At 37.9% G+C, this 18,255-nt stretch overlaps 1 protein-coding gene across 8 annotated transcripts in view; it reads left to right on the forward strand.

The window, feature by feature from the left end:
- LOC144761592 (monocarboxylate transporter 10-like) overlaps positions 1-18,255 on the forward strand; it is a 1,000,737-nt gene that overhangs the window by 523,368 nt on the left and 459,114 nt on the right. For 7 of the 8 annotated variants that reach the window (XM_078646885.1, XM_078646883.1, XM_078646887.1 and 4 more), the window contains one exon: positions 901-954. The exons of the other annotated variant lie outside the window; for it this stretch is intronic. In XM_078646885.1, coding sequence (XP_078503011.1) covers positions 901-954 — 54 coding nt within the window. The remainder of the gene's footprint in view (positions 1-900; positions 955-18,255) is intronic. 8 annotated transcript variants of the gene reach the window in all.

Below are 18,255 nucleotides of genomic sequence, written 5' to 3' on the forward strand. Positions count from 1 at the left end.
CAGGACTGCCCTTGGTCCTGGCTTTGCCTGGGCACGTCCCGTGCAGCGGGAGCCCTAGGCTGCTTTTATGCGCCAGCTGGTTGGCGCGATGTTGACGCAGCTCCTGCAGCGGCTCCCTCTGGGCTTTGGAGTCCTCACAACGGGCTCAGAGATGCGGGCTAAAAATGCTCCAAAGTGCTTCACAGGCTCCCACGCAGCGGGAGCACAAGGCTGCTTTTATGCACCGGCTGGTTGGCGCGATGTTGACGTGGCTCCTGCCGCGGCTCCCCCTGGGCGTTGGAGTCCTCAGAATGGGCTCTTAGATGCGGGCTAAAAATGCTCCAAAGTGCTTAACTGCTTTAATGCACCGGTTGGTTGGTGCGATGTTGGTATTGCTCCTGCCGTGGCTCCCCCTGGGCGTTGGAGTCCTCAGAACGGGCTCAGAGATGCGGGCTAAAAATGCTACAAAGTGCTTCAAAGGCTCCCCTTAGTCATCTAACAGTATTCATTTATAAAAGTTAAAGATGCACGGATTACAATTAAACTATTACATGTTACTGGTTATCAATTAACATTTCAATTATTTCCTTTTGAATATGTCTTTATAGTTGGATTTTCGTGTACCATATATATAAAAAACAAAATCATCCATATCCCCAAAAATTATTTTTCACTATCCTGGAGGCACATATCATACTGTTGCAAACAAGTTAAGTCACGCTTCATCAGCTTTCCAGTCCTACAAAGTTCTGTGACAAAATTGTAAAACTGGGTTTAAGTGTCATTGTAATTAGAATCGCAAGACTCAGTGAAATTTAAGACGTGAAGCTAAGGCTCAATTGTCATCTTAATTGGTTTTTAAGGACTTGTCATGTAAAAAGAAGGTTGTGCAAAATACGTCAGGTCTCTCCTTTCTTACAGGTTATGAGCTGAGAAGCGCATCTTTTAACTTTTTTGGGTGCGACACAATGAAAGGTAGGTCTACATGCGAGTTTGCCAACAGGTAATAAATATGTTTGTAGCTGGTATGTTTTTGTAATAATTCACATTCTTTCATAACAGATTCAGCTACCTTATTTTGAAAGGCAAAGATTCACCAGTGACACAAATCGGGTGGCAAAACAGAAAAGTGATAGTTATGTAGGCCAGGTTGTTTCTACCTTAACCATCTGGATCTGGCTAACACAGAATGAGAATACTGCTTCCTTGATGTATTGTTAGCATACCCATATAAGCTGAATGTGGTTTCGCTTTAATGCACCAAGAATTTATGGGAAGAACACTACTATTTCATTTCCTCTGGAATTTTGCAAATATACAGTTTTTCTCGACTCAGATTGTTCGAGACACAGACATTAGGTTGTTTTACAGTCTTGAAGAAGTAAACAGAGAAGATACCTCAACAATATAACCTTTTGCAGGTGTTTTCGGTCAGGATCGGACCAGCCCTCTGACTCCCCAAGCGCCCTCATAAAAGCTATGATTTGGCCATTGATTTGATACCCGAGACCAACACCCCTCATGGTAAAACTATCCCCTCACTATCAAAGACGTTCAAGTACTGAAAGATTCTCAGAAAGAAACCTACGAAAAGGCTAGAATAGGCATTCAACTTCAATAGTGGTTCCTAGCTTTTTCATTCCAAGCATAATGAAACCTAGCAACCTTGTAAAGATTATAGAGAATTAATAATGTGTAAACTACAGACATTGCTATACCCTACCTTTACATTTTGTACTATTAAATCAGGTGAAGATAACAAAGGCAATTACTTTTTAGACCTGAAAGGAGCATAACGAAGGGAGTGACTGGAAGGAGGCCGTTAACATACTGTGTGGCCATTATCTGGTTATGTCATTTGGCCATTGTAATGCACCAGCTGCGTTTTTATGTAAGTATCTATGTATGTAGGTGATATGTCATTAGCACAAACTATTAGAAAAGGCCATGGAGCGCTGTAAAGGGTCTAAGGCAAGCATACAATCAACAAGTGATTGATATGAGGGGTTGCTGTTTATTGGATTGTCACTACATTGTGATGTATTGTTTTTTTGAGAGGTGTGTCTTCAACTCTTTCCTAAATTGGAGCAGCGTTGGGATGATCCTTATAAATACAGGGATGTTGTTCCAGACCTTGGGTGCATAGATGGAAAAAAATCTGCCTCCTTGTTTTGTCTTTTTCATGCTTCTTAGTCTTCAGTTTGATGATGGCCTGGCTGCAGGTGCGCAGAAAGCCACAAGAGGTGGTGAGCTTGTTTGAAAGTCAAGCGGGGTTGCTGGTTATGAGGGCTTTGTAAGTGATACAACTGGCGTTAAAGATTGTGCAGGCAAGAGGAGCTAGTGGAGTTCCACCAGGATGGGAGTAATGTTATCATATTTCTTCCAGCCCTGGATTAGACATGCGCGGCTTGTAGGATGCCCTTACGGGGTGCCAGTGGGGAGTCTGGAAGGCATTCAAGCAGGGCGTTACCAGCATCAATATACATGAGAGTATGAGGGCTAAAAAGTTGTGAAGTTGCTTTATAGAAGAAATGTTTTCACTTTCTGTAGACGAGAGAGTCGATAGCAGGCCATCTGTCTTTTTTTTTAAATAGCTAAGTTGCAATGTCCACGGAGAATACAACATTCATGTAAGTTCACTGGATTTATTGGAGTACCTTTCAAACATACATTCCACTCACATTCTATAGCCTGTCACTGTTACCGTCACTGTTACCATGGTGGCACAGTGCAGGGATTCTGGGTTCAGACACATCTCCTTCTTTATAATCAGAAAAATAACAAATATAAAATGAACTCCCTCCAAAACAATAACCCCAACACAGAAAAATAAATACCAAAACATGCATACCTATGAATAAAAATACGTGCCTGGATGCCGGATGACATTCACTACTATATCAGGAAAAACAGTTACCCATACATCTTTCTATAGACTTTCTGATGAGCATTGATCCAGCGCTCCTATTGAAAAACTGTCCCAATAACGCTACTTATCACCTCAATACTCACCATTAAACATGATACACAAATAAGGCCCATAACACCAATGAGACAATTTTGAGCGTCTGAATCATGTGGCCTGATTAATAAAACTACACTCATACTATTTACACTATTATATACAACTGCAGTTTAACTGTTCTCACCATGGTTTAAACATTTATCATATATAATCAAGCCACTAATGGCGATTGAATAACTGATGGCATTTTTATTATGGAGTTAAATTAATGAACTGACATTAAGAAGCAAGTTCAGCATCATGAGTTATTAGCAAATAACAGTTTCCATTCCCTAAACCCTATTTCCCTGTCTAATTCTCTCTTCACCTAGAAAGGAAAAATCAGTTAAAGTCTGCTATCCTTACGTGCGCCAAAGTCCAACAGCATGACACGTCAATCTGGAATCGGAAAGCGTGAAGAACGCCCTCCTGCCCATGAGGTCAGGTTTTATACCTTTCTAACTAGCTAAACTTTCTACAATTGTATACTTTTCTTAAAAATCCGGACTTTCCATTGGCTGCCTTATGTCAGTCCACATTAGATCATCACCGTTTCTTTACCAAGCTCAGGCTTTTACATAAGCCCTATTGTCCTTTGCATTCACGTCATTTGGCTTCCTCAAAAGTGTTACTTTCTCCGAGTTCAGAACATTACTTTCTAATCTTGGCAATGTCGCTTGGCTTCCTGTCCTTAAGCCTGTCTCTCCAACAGCACGTTCAGCACAGTTAATAGACTGTATTTTCTGTTTAAAATGTCAATGTGGTAAAGGTTTCCACGTCTGCGCAAACGCAAGGCTCCACTCTGGACAAGCTTTCACGACCACAGCCATTTCTCTGCAAGCCTTAGGCCTCTCTCGGAAACTATTATTAAAACAAAAACAAGACATCAATTAATTAAAGAATTGAGACCCATTCTGTTACCCACCCCCTTTGCTAAATAAAAACCCGTTAATTTATATTACCTAGCTGAAGCACACAAAGCAGAATTTATATCTACCATTTCCTTAGGAACTACAGGAACTCTTTTTTGCATAAATCACAGAAAAGACATAACATAAGCACACAAATAAGCACATGCCATTAATTAATCAGCCGCATTTAATACTGACAAAGACAATAGACAAAGTTAGTTTATTATTTTCTTCGCATTTGCAACATAGAGCACATTTGTTAATCCCGCGTGTTTTCTGTAAAATGCATTTTAAAACTAAGTTGATTAATAATTTCATCCCATGCTTGTTAGTTCAATTACATTGGTTATGGAAGTTTAACTTTGCAAGTTTGAACAAAATATTGCTCATCACCTTGCTCCATCAACTCCCTCATCTGGTGATTTCAAAATCACCAAACTACACCCAAAATTTTAAGATAAAATTTTTCAACCCTTGAACATGTTTTGGACTTTCTTAGTATTAGTACTTCTAAACTCTTGATTCAGCTGTTTGTCTGCTACTCTCATATTGAGTTCTACGAAACTCTTCTAATTCAATTTTGTTTTCTTTTTCTTTTCTGAGTTTGTAAATTATTTTCTTTTCCCTTATAGGTTTCTTTCTCTTGTGTAACATGCAACTAATTTTTAACAAAAGTATCACTATGATTATGACTATTAAAGGATAAAGTATTTTGCCTAAAATTGAACTACCAATCTCTTGAAACCATTTTCCAATTGCTGCAAATCTTTTGCTCAAACGTTCTGAAAAACCTTCATCTTCCAAAGGTTCTATCTCAGTATGTAATTCTGTTATATTCTTGATATACATTTCTATATTCTGACTCTTGTCTGGAATGTATGTGCAGCAATGCTGGACATGTAAAATTCCACAGACTCCTCCTTCTTTTGCAAGCAGAATGTCTAGTGCAAGACGGTTCTGCATTACCATAGATCTCATAGCAATGAGCTCTGTGTTTACTAATTGAAATCCACTTGCAGTATCAGTAGACAATCTATCCACAATTGTAGACATTTTTCTAATTTTGTTTGCATTCAGGGTTATTCCTACCATAGGAATTAGTGCACCAAATATGTCACCCATTATTTCCGAAAAGCTTTCTCTTCTGAATCTACTCAGATGATTACTGAATTCAAATGAACCTTTTACATTTCTATCTACATGAAACATTTTTGGAAAAACTAAACCAACATAGCAGGTCCCATACCAGTGGTCTGGGAGACTAAAATAAGCTTTGTTCCCACAAACAAAATAAATCCCAGGGAAAATTGGATCTTTACCTCCTTTAAATCCCCATCCCCCTAAGAGACGATAAGTATCTTCACATTGACTAGCACCTACAAAATAATTGTCAAACTGAGTATTATCTCTTCTTATACAGAGTTTTCCACTAACAGGTTTATCTATATGAATCGCAACATTCTCATTTATACCATAAAGCTTTTCATCTTCAATTTGCCAAAACTTAGATTTGGTTTGTTTCAGCATTTCATTTCGTTTATAAATTGACCTTCTCTCTTCAACCATATTCAAAAATAATTTTTCTTCAGTTCTCAATTTACATGTTAAATTATTTCTAAAAGCATATTCATAAGTAAGTTCATTAGTTACTAGGACAAATTACCTCATCTGTTTAGCATGTTTCAGTTTATTCAGACTGTTATCAACTTTTACATTTGCAAAAATGTCATCAAAGTTTGAGTAATAATACTCTAAACGACCTGTGTGATAAAACAAACTAGTTATTACACTACAAGTAATGCCATAAGTAAGAGGAAACATATTATATGTGATACCTTCAGACACAGAAGTAGGTAATTTTACACAAATGTAGCAATCTTTTACATCCATTACCTTAACATATTCAGATAAAAGTCTTGAGAAGGTATTTCTAGATAAATCTCCTACAGATCTATCTTGGTGTATTTCTGGTTTATGTTCAATGATTTTATTAGTCTTGCCATGATTATCACGATTAACCACAGCTTTACTGGTCATATTAGTTTTATACACCTCTTTATCTAAACGAAAAGGAAAAATGACAGCTAAAATTAACCAAACCAAAATTAACAAAATCACACATATTGAAGACATTTTGCAACATCTTCTAAGAATAGAACATCTCGAATTACTATTAGTAGAAGAAGGCATCTTTACTTACAAACAAGAGCCTTAAAAAAAAAAAAATTACAAATATACACCCCTCTTTTTTACTTTTTTTTAACAAAGTATCTTAATCTCTAACAGCTTTTCTTCGACCTTATGTCTTACATCAGTATATTTTTCCAGCTAACACAATTTCTTCGACCTTGTGTCACCTAACACAATTTCTTCAACCTTGTGTCAGAACAAAATCAATCATTGTCATCATCACTGGTAACATCTAAAACTATTCTACTGCTATCCACCTCAACTACTGGTGGGATGATTATATAAGTCCATTCAGGAGACTTATATTTTTGATTCGGTTTTACTACTCTTTTTGCTCTACTGCTTATCACTTCAATTTTCTTTCCTGCTTGATTTTTCTTATCTGAGTCTCCTCCCCTTTGACTTGAGACCTCATTAACCTGATCTTCTGCTCTATTCACTAATTAGAATTTTAGGCCCCCATTTTCATTTGGCCAATTATCTCCTTTTCTTAATAGCTTCTGTCTCGGTTCAGTTTGATTACACTCTGCTCTCCAAGCTCTTTTCCTTGATCTTTTCACTCTTGATTCTTCATTACTTTCATCTGTTTTGCTATCTGTGATATCAGCTCTAGATTTAGGTACTTCTTTACTCGGCAGTTTCACTCTGTTAGGAACATCATCCTTATAGCTGGTACTTGGAATTTCGTCTTCTTCTTGTTCTTCAATTACTTCCAATCCACCAGTTTCAGAATCTTCGTTCCTTCTTCCAGAGCTTCCAATCTGCTTTTCAATACTCTCCTGATCTTGAGTTACTTCTTGCTCAGACTCCTTTTCTGCTTCTTGTTCTAGCAGATCTTCATCATTTTCAGAGTCTTGTATCACAATTTCCTCATTTTCTTCATTCAATGCCTCATTCGCAATTGAATTTTCCAGATATCAACCTTCTTGTCGATCTTCAGGATCTGGATTTCTTTCAGATTCTTCTTCAGAATCTGAATCAGCTGTTGTATCACCTTCTTCAGGATTTTCAAGAGTTGGGACTCGTATGGTATGACTAGCATGAATCCATCTCTTCAATCCTCTACACTTTACTGCATTTGTTGTGACAAGTATCACCTGTCTTGCTTTCTGCCACCTTGGTACTAGGTAGTTTCTTCTTCGGTGAACTTTTGTCCTCACCCAGTCTCCAGGTAACAGATCATGAGCTTGTTCCTTCTCCTTTGTGATTACTTCAGTTCCCACCTGATGGAACACAGAAGTCACCAAATCAGATAGATTTTTACAGTAATCCATTATGATGCTATCATTACTGGTCAACAGTTTATCAGCTGGAACAAATGCTTGCCTCATGACTCTGCCCATTAAAATTTCATGAGGGCTCAAACCTGTTTTCCTATGTGGAATGCTTCTCAGAGACATCAAAACAAGTGGAAGTGCGTCTGTCCACTTCATTCCTGTTGCTAAACACATCTTAGCTATTCTGTATTTTATTGTGCCATTCACTGGCTCAACAACACCTGATGCTTCTGGTCTGTAAGCACAGTGTAATTTTTGCTTTATATCCAAAGCTTCACAAACCAATTGTAACAATCTGTTTTCAAAATGTGTACCACGATCTGTCTCGACCGTTACAGGAAATCCATACCTTGGTATAATTTCTCTCAAAAGCAATTTTGCCACAGTAATTGAGTCATTGCGGCGTGTTGGAAAAGCTTCCACCCATCTTGAAAACAAACAAACTATCACCAAGACATATCTAAGTTTGTTATGAGGTGGCATGTCAATGAAATCAAGCTGTAATCTGGTAAAAGGACCACCCTCCCGTCCTATGGTTCCCATGCTCACAAAAGTTTTTCTGTTTGGATTGATCTGTTGACAGATAAGACATCTCTGACAAAGGGATTCTGCAATTACTCTGAATTTTGGATTCTACCATGTTTGTCTAAATAATCTAATCATTGAGTCTCTGCCAATATGTCCTGAACCATGATACATGCGTGCCATGTCAGAAATCATGCTGTCTGGCATTACTACTCTGTCATCTTTGTAAACCCAAACTTCATCTTCTTCTCTCTGTCTGCAACCTGCTTTTAACCATATGTTTTTCTCTTCATACTCTGCCTCATCTTGCATCTGTTTTACTCCATGCCAAGTCTCAACTACAGATGTTAGCATAAGTGAGTTCAAAACATGTTCATTATTTTTTTCCCGATTAATTGAAATATTATTTTTCGCACAAAATTTTGCAACTTCATCAGCATATGAATTTCCTTTTGTATGAAATCGTCTCCCTTTTTATGTGCTGTGCATTTTACAACAGCAATCTTTTCTGGTAGCTGAATTCCTTCGATCAACCTTTTGATCAATTGTGCGTTTCTGATTGGTGATCCCGCAGAAGTCAAATAACCTCTTTGAGACCAAAGCTGGCCATAGTCATGGACTAGACCATAACCATACTGACTATCAGTCACTACAGTTATTTTTTGCTCTTTTCCCAATTCACATGCACGAATCAAAGCAACCAATTCTGCTACTTGAGCTGAACGAATTCCTTTGAGACAAGAAGCTTCAATCACCTCTGCAACTGTGCACACAGAGTATGCTGCACTCAGAACACCATCATCTGTTCTTAAGCATGAACCATCAACAAATAAAACATAATCTGATTCAGCTAATGGGACATCTTTTATATCTTGCCTAGGTTTAGTGCAATATTCTAATGCATCCAGGCATTCATGATCAACCTCATTTCTGATTTCTGTTTCTGTACCATCCGGTAATAATGTAGAAAGATTTAAATTCACACATCTCTCAATTGAGACATTGTCTGAACCAAGGATAATCTTTTCATATTTTGTTAGCCTACTGTTTGTCAAATGTTGTGTTCTACTTGTGAGAAGAATATCAACTGAGTGTGGTACATATACTTTTACAGGAAATCCCATTATTATTCCTTCACTTTGTTCCAGACTCACACTGGTTGCAGCTACTGCTTTTAAGCAGCCTGGTAATGCTTTTGCAAAAAGGGTCAAGAACTGCTGAGAAATATACTATTGACTTTCTCAATCTTCCATGTCTCTGAATCAAAACTGATAATGCACATCCTTCTCTTTCACTGCCATACAGCTCAAACTCCTTTTCATAATCTGGCATTCCCAATACTGGTGCTTCACACAAACCTTTTTTTAATTGTTCAAAAGCCTCTAATTCAGTTTCTGTTAGGGTAGTCGGGTCTTTTATGTCTGCTTTTGTCAGTCTCTGCAATGGCTCTGCAATTACTGAAAATCCACTAATCCATTGGCGACAATAACCCACCATTCCTAAAAACATTCTGACTTGTCTCTGTGTTTTTGGAGGTTGCATTGCCTGAATCATTTTTATTCTCTCAATTGTCACACTTCTGACTCCTTTTGCAATTCTGTGACCAAGATATTTTACTTCTTGTTTGCAAAACTGTAATTTTGCAGGAGACACTTTATGTCCCTCATCTGCCAAATGATTCAAAAGAGTAATGGTATCTGTTACACAATTATCTTTTGTTTTTGCAGCCACAAGGAGATCATCAATATACTGCACTAACGTAGATTTTCCAGATAAATCTACATCTTCCAAAGATTTCTTTAGTAACTGATTAAAAATAGATGGACTTTCTGTGTACCCTTGAGGGATACGACACCATGCTAATATGCGCTCTCTGATCCGGAACGCAAAACTTTGCTGGCTTTCTGGATGCAATGGAACAGTAAAGAACGCGTAACATAAATCAATAACTGTATATCATTCTGCATCATGCGGAATCTGATATAGAATTACCGCTGGGTTTGGTACAACTGGGCAACATGGAACAACTATTTGATTAACCTTTCTCAGGTCTTGAACAATCCTGAAAGTTCCGTTTGGCTTTTTAATTCCCATAATCGGTGAATTACATGGACTGCTCTCAATTTCTTTTAGAACACCTTGTTTTATGAATTTGTCAATTACAGGTGTGACACCTTCAATAACTTCTGCTTTCATTTTATACTGAGGAATGTTTGGATAATCTGCTCCTTGTTTTACTGTTATTTTTACTGGATCTACATTTTTCATCAAGCCCATTTCATTACCAGTGAAATCACAAATTTTAGCATTAACTGTCTCTTTTAATTCTTCAGGTAGATTATTTTTATCAAATGCAGGAAATAATTTACTCTCTTCTGCTTCAACCATTAACATTGTTAACTTGTAAAGCTCATCTTCTTCTTGAGTTTGAAGCTCAATACCATCCGGTGAGCAATATATTTTACAGTTCATCTTGCAAAGGATGTCTCTCCCTAACAGGTTTACAGGACTGCTGTCACAAACTACAAATCTATGCATGCCCTTAAATTTGCCAATTTCAACTTCAACTAGTTTTGGTAAATCTGTTTTAATTTGTTGATTAGCTACACCTATTACTTGGATTGTGTCCCCAGAGAGAGGCAGGTTTTCTATTTCCACTGATCTAACAGTAGAACGGGTAGCACCTGTATCCACTAGAAAAGTCATTTCTACATCATTCACTTTACCATTTACAAATGGACCAGACTGATCTACCTCAAGAGTGGCTCCAAGCACGCACTCTTCCTCCTCTCTCAGGCACCGTCAGAAGTAATCCTCAGATTCACTCCCTCCATCTTCTTTCAACCAAAACTGTTGAGAAATATTCGACACATTCACTCTTGGCGGTCTGTTTACCTGTTCACCTCCGCTGAATCCTGTTTCTGTACTGTATCTCTGCACATTTACACAATTTGGAAGTGGCGGTTGTGTAATCTGGCTTTGCTGATTCACTACCTGTCGGTGTAGCTGTTGCTGCTGATTTATCTCAATCTGCATCTGTGGATTTAATGGTGCATTTCTAAAATTTCTGGGCGGATTTTTACATTCGCGCTTCCAGTGTCCAATTTCGCCACAATTAAAACATGGGAGTTTCTGCTTTAACTCTTCAATATTTCCCATCAATCTTGGCTTATTATAATTACCTTTAAATTTGCCTTGATTCTGATTAACATCTTTGTTTCCTAATGTTGCTATTTGTTGTTCAGCCACTTTCACCTGTGCCCACATAGCTTTTTCTTTTAACTTATTTTGTTTAGCATCTAATTCATCACTACAGTATTTTGCTTTCCTCAAAATATCATCTACTGTAAGCGATTGCCAACCAACTATTCCATTTCTTATCATTTCACCAATTTCAGGTCTTAAACCATAAACAAACCTGTATATGAAGTGGCTCATATCCTTTTCACTCAATTTTTCAAAACCACTGTATTGTTTAAATACCAGCAGTAATCTTTCATAGAATGAATGTACTGATTCTTTTGGCTCTTGGTTTGTTCTATCTATTTTAACCCAATCTACTTCTTTTGGTGGAATCTTGTTTTTCAACCACACAATTACCTTTTCGTACAGATTCATAACATCTGATGAAGAAGCACCTGTTACTTTATCTCGAGCAGGTTCTTCTTTAGGCCAATCTATAGAAATTTTACATTCTGTCCATAGATCTGATGGGACAACTATTTTTAAGAATCCATCAAGATCAACCCACAGAACTTTAGAGACTTTCACAAATCTGTCTACCTGTCGATACCATTCCACAGGTTTTTCTCTCAGCCGAGGAAAATCATTTGTAAACAGTAAAATGTCTTGTCTTGACCATGGAACATGCACATACCCTCCTCCCGGTATTTCTCTCATTGGAAATTCATTTGCTACTTCTCCTCTTTCTCTTCTGTCTTCCTCTCTTTTCTTTGTCCACTTTACTCTCCATTTACTTAATTCACCCAGTTTTTTAATAAACACAATTAATTCTTTCATATGAATGATTATTCTTGTGGTATTCATATTTCAATGTCTTTTTCAGAGAAATCCACTCTATAATGTTTCTGCAAATTTTTCTGTCTACTTAAATCTACTTCTAATTCAGTAGCCATTTCCTCCAATTGATCATATTTAGTTTTCGTTTTCCATGTTATACTTTTACAAATAAATAATAATTCATCATGCTGATATGCCTTCAAACTGTCAGTTCCAATTGTACCAATAATTAATTCCTCCAAATCTGCTTTCAACTTTGCAACATCAAGCAATTTAATTTCTGGAGTTCGTGGAGTGTGTGTTAAATCAATTTTATTTATGCTCTTTTCTGGAGTTCCAGATTCAGATTCTGCACCTGACGGAGTTTTACATGGCGAACCTTGATTAAAAGTTAAATCAGGCATCATTGTTTTCTCTCGGTGTATCTCAGATAAATCTGAATAAAATTTTTCAGCCACTTTCTGAATTTCTGCATTTAATGGAATAGTCAATGCTGAATGTCTAATTTCTCTTGGATCAAATACTGGAACACAGGTCCAATTGTTACTGGTACTGTTACTGCTTCCATGCTTCTAGTTAACTGTTGTATTAATTCTTCTTTTGAACAGAAATATTCTGAAGTATTTGGTATTTCCTCACATCTTTCTGTTCTCATTACATTTCTTGGAATTTCATTTCTCTGAACTGGGGTTTCAAAATTATTTCTGGGGGTTTCAATAAAATTTCTATTTTCTCCTGATATACTAGAATTAGATCTTGTTTCTACTCTTTCAGGTGTTTTCCTATTATTCTGATTTGATATGGGAGATGTCTCATCAATAATCTCCCTTGCAGGAGCACTTGGGGTAATTCTAGGTGGTACCCTTGGGGAAGACCATGAACAAACTGGTTGATAAGGTGGCGGTTTTGGTTTTGTAATAAAAATCTCTTCTAAAACTGCATCTTCTTGATCACTTTCTTCACCATTATTATTAATCTTTTGAGCACTCTTTTGACCAGTTGCCTCACCAAGTAATCTTGCTGGGTACAAACCATCGCACATGTCTGCACGTCTCCATCGACGCATTCCATCCTCATGTGTTTCCTTGTTAATAACTAATCTAGTACCTCTTGGTACACCTCTATTTTCTCGTTCTAATTCAAACATTTCATCCTCCCATTCAGCTAAGGCCTCAAATTGAGTAGGTCTAGGCCTTGGTACAAGACTTGTCATCCTTTCTCTTAGGTTTTTCAAAACCTTAATATTAAATGATCCATCTTCCGGCCATGCTAATACACCATCATTTTTAGTATATTCCATCCAATTCTCAATCCAAAGACAAGTATGATAACCATATTCACCAGACATATAAGCTGCAGGTGTTTTGTACTTATGAAGTAATCGTCCACCTTGCGTTTTAATTTTCTTGTCAGGTTTAATTTTATTTTTCAATTTCTGAAACCATGAAAGCTTCTTTTTCTCCTTCTTGTAATAATAATCCATGTTTTAAAACGATTCTGCTTACTTCGGAATAGATCGCAACTATTTCCTTATTGTTTCGGAAAACCAACCAATCCGTGTGCGAAACTCACCAACAAGCCAATCAGGGTAAGCTTCATCACTATTCTGCTCAACCAATAGATTTACTGTTTTTCAGGATGAGCCAATCAGCTGAGAGCCTGTCTAGTCACATGAACTAATCAGTGCGCGAATACTGTGACGTATGTTAGCCAATCACAGCGCAACACTAGTGACGTACACTGCCGCTGCAGCTTCGCTGTCTCTCACTCCTTGAACTAACCCCTCCTTTACAAAATATTTTCACAGCGCCATATTTTACAAAACTTTTCAATTGAATTCAGTTAGTAACTCCACAAAAACAAACCATTTGTCTGTTTCACTAAAATAAAGTGATAGCTTTCCCAGTCATTCAGGTATTCTTCTGTGTGAAATAGACAACGCTATTTTCACAGAATATTTAGATTCGTTGATAAAGAAAGGCTACTCTACCCTTCTATCAGGTAATAACAAACTCGTTTCCCTCTGAATGCACATATAGTGACAATTCAAAGTTTAACTCGATCATATATTACAAAAACATTTACGCACATTCAAACGGAAAAATCCCTAATCATTCATACATGAATCTTTTAGTAGGACTTTAACCCACTAGGAGAAACCTACACTCGCCAGTAAGATAGACGACGCTTCCTTACCCTTTACTCAAGCTTGGATAAATTCTACTACTCTTTTCACAGTGAGTTTTAAAGCAGGACACCAGTCCCTATACTCGAAAGCTACAATTTCATAGACAATCCTCACTATACATTTTACCTTACCCACCTATGGTCCCTAAACTTGTGCTGTACGTCCACAACACTAGTGATATATGACAATACCACTATTTTGAAACAGAACAAATGCACTGTGCAACTTCACCTGTTACACTTCACTTTTTATTTGCCGGCAAGCCAGGAATTTTCACACTGCTGGAAAAAACCTTTCGACTACATATAACAACTTAACAAACTTAACATGTTTTAGACATGAATCCTATGTAATTACCATGTAGCATGTCAGTTACCATAGTAACCGTAAGTCTGCTACCAAGATATTGATCCAGCGCTCCTATTGAAAAACTGTCCCAATAACGCTACCTATCACCTCAATACTCACCATTAAACATGAAACACAAATAAGGCCCATAACACCAATGAGACAATTTTTGAGCGTCTGAATCATGTGGCCTGATTAATAAAACTGCACTCATACTATTTACACTATTATATACAACTGCAGTTTAACTGTTCTCACCATGGTTTTTAAACATTTATCAAATATAATCAAGCCACTCATGGCGATTGAATCAACTGATGGTAACTAGATCATGAATAAACAAGACCAGCTTGTCATTTCAAATCTATTTTATTAACTTTATTCATAAAGTAGATTAGCAAAAAGGTTTAAAGTCTTTATTTCATTAGCAAACATGAAAGCAGCATTTTTATTATGGAGTTAAATTAATGAACTGACATTAAGAAGCAAGTTGAGCATCATGAGTTATTAGCAAATAACAGTTTCCATTCCCTAAACCCTATTTCCCTGTCAAATTCTCTCTTCACCTAGAAAGGAAAAATCAGTTAAAGTCTGCTATCCTTACGTGCGCCAAAGTCCAACAGCATGACACGTCAATCTGGAATCGGAAAGCGTGAAGAACGCCCTCCTGCCCATGAGGTCAGGTTTTATACCTTTCTAACTAGCTAAACTTTCTACAATTGTATACTTTTCTTAAAAATCCCGACTTTCCATTGGCTGCCTTATGTCAGTCCACATTAGATCATCACCGTTTCTTTACCAAGCTCAGGCTTTTACATAAGCCCTATTGTCCTTTGCTTTCACGTCATTTGGCTTCCTCAAAAGTGTTACTTTCTCCGAGTTCAGAACATTACTTCCTAATCTTGGCAATGTCGCTTGGCTTCCTGTCCTTGAGCCTGTCTCTCCAACAGCACGTTCAGCACAGTTAATAGACTGCATTTTCTGTTTAAAATGTCAATGTGGTAAATGTTTCCACGTCTGCGCAAACGCAAGACTCCACTCTGGACAAGCTTTCACGACCAGAGCCATTTCTCTGCAAGCCTTAGGCCTCTCTCGGAAACTATTATTAAAACAAACACAAGACATCAATTAATTAAAGAATTGAGACCCATTCTGTTACCCACCCCCTTTGCTAAATAAAAACATTTTAATTTATATTACCTAGCTGAAGCACACAAAGCAGCATTTATATCTACCATTCCCTTAGGAACTGCAGGAACTCTTTTTTGTATAAATCACAGAAAATACATAACATAAGCACACAAATAAGCACATGCCATTAATTAATCAGCCGCATTTAATACTGACAAAGACAATAGACAAAGTTAGTTTATTATTTTCTTCGCATTAGCAACATAGAGCACATTTGTTAATCCCGCGTGTTTTCAGTAAAATGCATTTTAAAACTAAGTTGCTTAATAATTTCATCCCATGCTTGTTAGTTCAATTACATTGGTTATGGAAGTTTAACTTTGCAAGTTTGAACAAAATATTGCTCATCACCTTGTTCCATCAGCATAAAACGAATGCATAAACAAAACTCATCAGGAATCAAAACACTGGGTGGTCAAACATAATCCTTATATATTGCAGGTGGTCTTCTCTCCTTTTTCGATTTCAGACTTCTTGCATTCCCACTCATAAGTGAGAACTTTACTTGTTCAGTGAGAAGATTTCCCACCCCACATTCTTTGGCCAGTTTCTCTTTGTTCCACCACTTCCCATCACTTGGTGGAAACACCCGATCTTTTATAGACACAATTTCCTTTTGCTTACTTACTACCCTTGCATCTTTTCACAGCTGTCCTTCATCTGCTTGCATTTCACATCAGACACCATCAATTCACACATCCAGGGCCTGACTCGCCTGGTGGCAGCCAACCTACTCTTAAACAACGCAGAAGGTGATACATTGGTGGTGGCATTAGGAGTAATGTGGACAGCTCACAACAAGTCCTTGAGCTCTTTCTTCCAATCTAAACCATTGGCCACAGACAGCTGAATGTTGACCTCGATCTCTCTGTTACAATGCTCAACCAGGCTTTTGCTGCAGGGGTGATATAAGAACATTGTAAAGTGCTTTATACCCCAAAAGGGATGTGAATTTCTGGAACTCCTTTGACATAAATTGCACCCCATTGTCACAAGTTCAGCAGGGGCACCCTCTCAGAAACAAAGATTGCAAAAACTCTACCACCTCTTCAGTGTTGGCAGATCTAACGAACTGCACTTCAGGCCACCGTGTCCCATAGTCCACCAGCATCAATCCATACCTGTTACGCTTGTGTAACATATAAATTGGTCCTATGACCACTTGTAAATCTGCCCTTCTCATTTCTTTCTTTCACACTAAACTCAGGAAATACATGCTTAAAAGCCTCCACAGCCTCACTAGCACCAAGGTGCATATGTTACCAACGAAATGCAAGTCATCCAATTGTGACAAGATATTAAGGGTTATTGCTTAATGCTTGTTCCAAGTGCATTGCATTTAGGGTGTGTGCATCACCGGTGACCATCAGCGCACTAAAGTTGTATTTGCTTAAGTGTTCTGTGTTATAGCGTAATACACTTTGCTAGTTCGTGAAGTCCACGAAGGTGTGCGCATCACTGGAAGGAGACACACGTTGAGTGTGAACTGTTTGTGGCGTAGCGCGCTCAGCATCAACAATACCGCTTGCTGCTCTTTTAGTTGTGTATATCACCAAGGAATGCAATACTTAGTGATGATCCCTTAGTAGCCACTTGCTGAGTGATTCTGTAGCATGTGACTGCTGGCCGCAGCAACGCCGCTTGGAAACTCAGTGCGCCAATAGTGTTGATGCCCGAAGTATGTCACCGGCGTTGTAAAGGACGTAGCTCGTCAGCACCTTCGCTGCGAGCCTGAGGCACACGCAGGGCTACCTGGAAGCGCAGCTCATCAATAGTGTGTAGTATTCTTGAAGTATGACGCTGGATGCAGATGATGTGTAAAATGTAGTTTTAATCCCAGTAGAAGATCTCATCCAACAACCAATGCCACAGCATCAACTGACCTCAGCCTTAAGTATAAACAACTCTAGTCAAAGATAGTACTATGACATAATAACATTCTACTAATGACCTAGAGAAGAGGATACAAGAATAGAAGCATGAAGAGAGTACATGTCATCATAGAGAGGAGATACTGCAGCATACTACACACCTCCCTTCCATAACAAACTATATACACACTAAGCATTGAAAGAAAACACATATAAATTAAGCATAATCATTGAGATAACCAGGACGTCTAATCACCCTGACGAACAGTGGATCTTTTCCATAACGTTGTTATTTGGTGTGGAAAGTCCAAGAGAAGTGTCATTGCGGGAAGACACACCACACCCACTATTGAACTTGCCCTTTACAACCACCACTCTGTTAAGATTCCATATAAGATGATCTTGAGTTTTAACAGCATGTTTGAAAACCTTGTTAACAATTATAGGTTTAAAGAACTTAGTAGTAGAACCCCCTAAGAGACCAGCACGTTTGATTAAAACCCAATCTCCAACATTTACTTTGATTTCCTTTACAGATTTTTTATTATCAAAATACATTTTCCTTCCAATAGCCTTCCCTTCTTCCCTCTGTTGCACATCTTTACCATCACAAGCACATTCTTTACCCTTGTCCAACTCATATCTATTGACCCAGGGAGGTTCAAGACAAGTGTTAGGCACTATGCTCCGAAACAACAGAAAAGGAGTTTTCCCGGAAGTGCCATGAGGAGTCGTTCTATATTCCTCAATT

The sequence above is a fragment of the Lissotriton helveticus genome, chromosome 6, assembly GCF_964261635.1.
Source record: "Lissotriton helveticus chromosome 6, aLisHel1.1, whole genome shotgun sequence".
Classification (NCBI taxonomy): domain Eukaryota; kingdom Metazoa; phylum Chordata; class Amphibia; order Caudata; family Salamandridae; genus Lissotriton; species Lissotriton helveticus.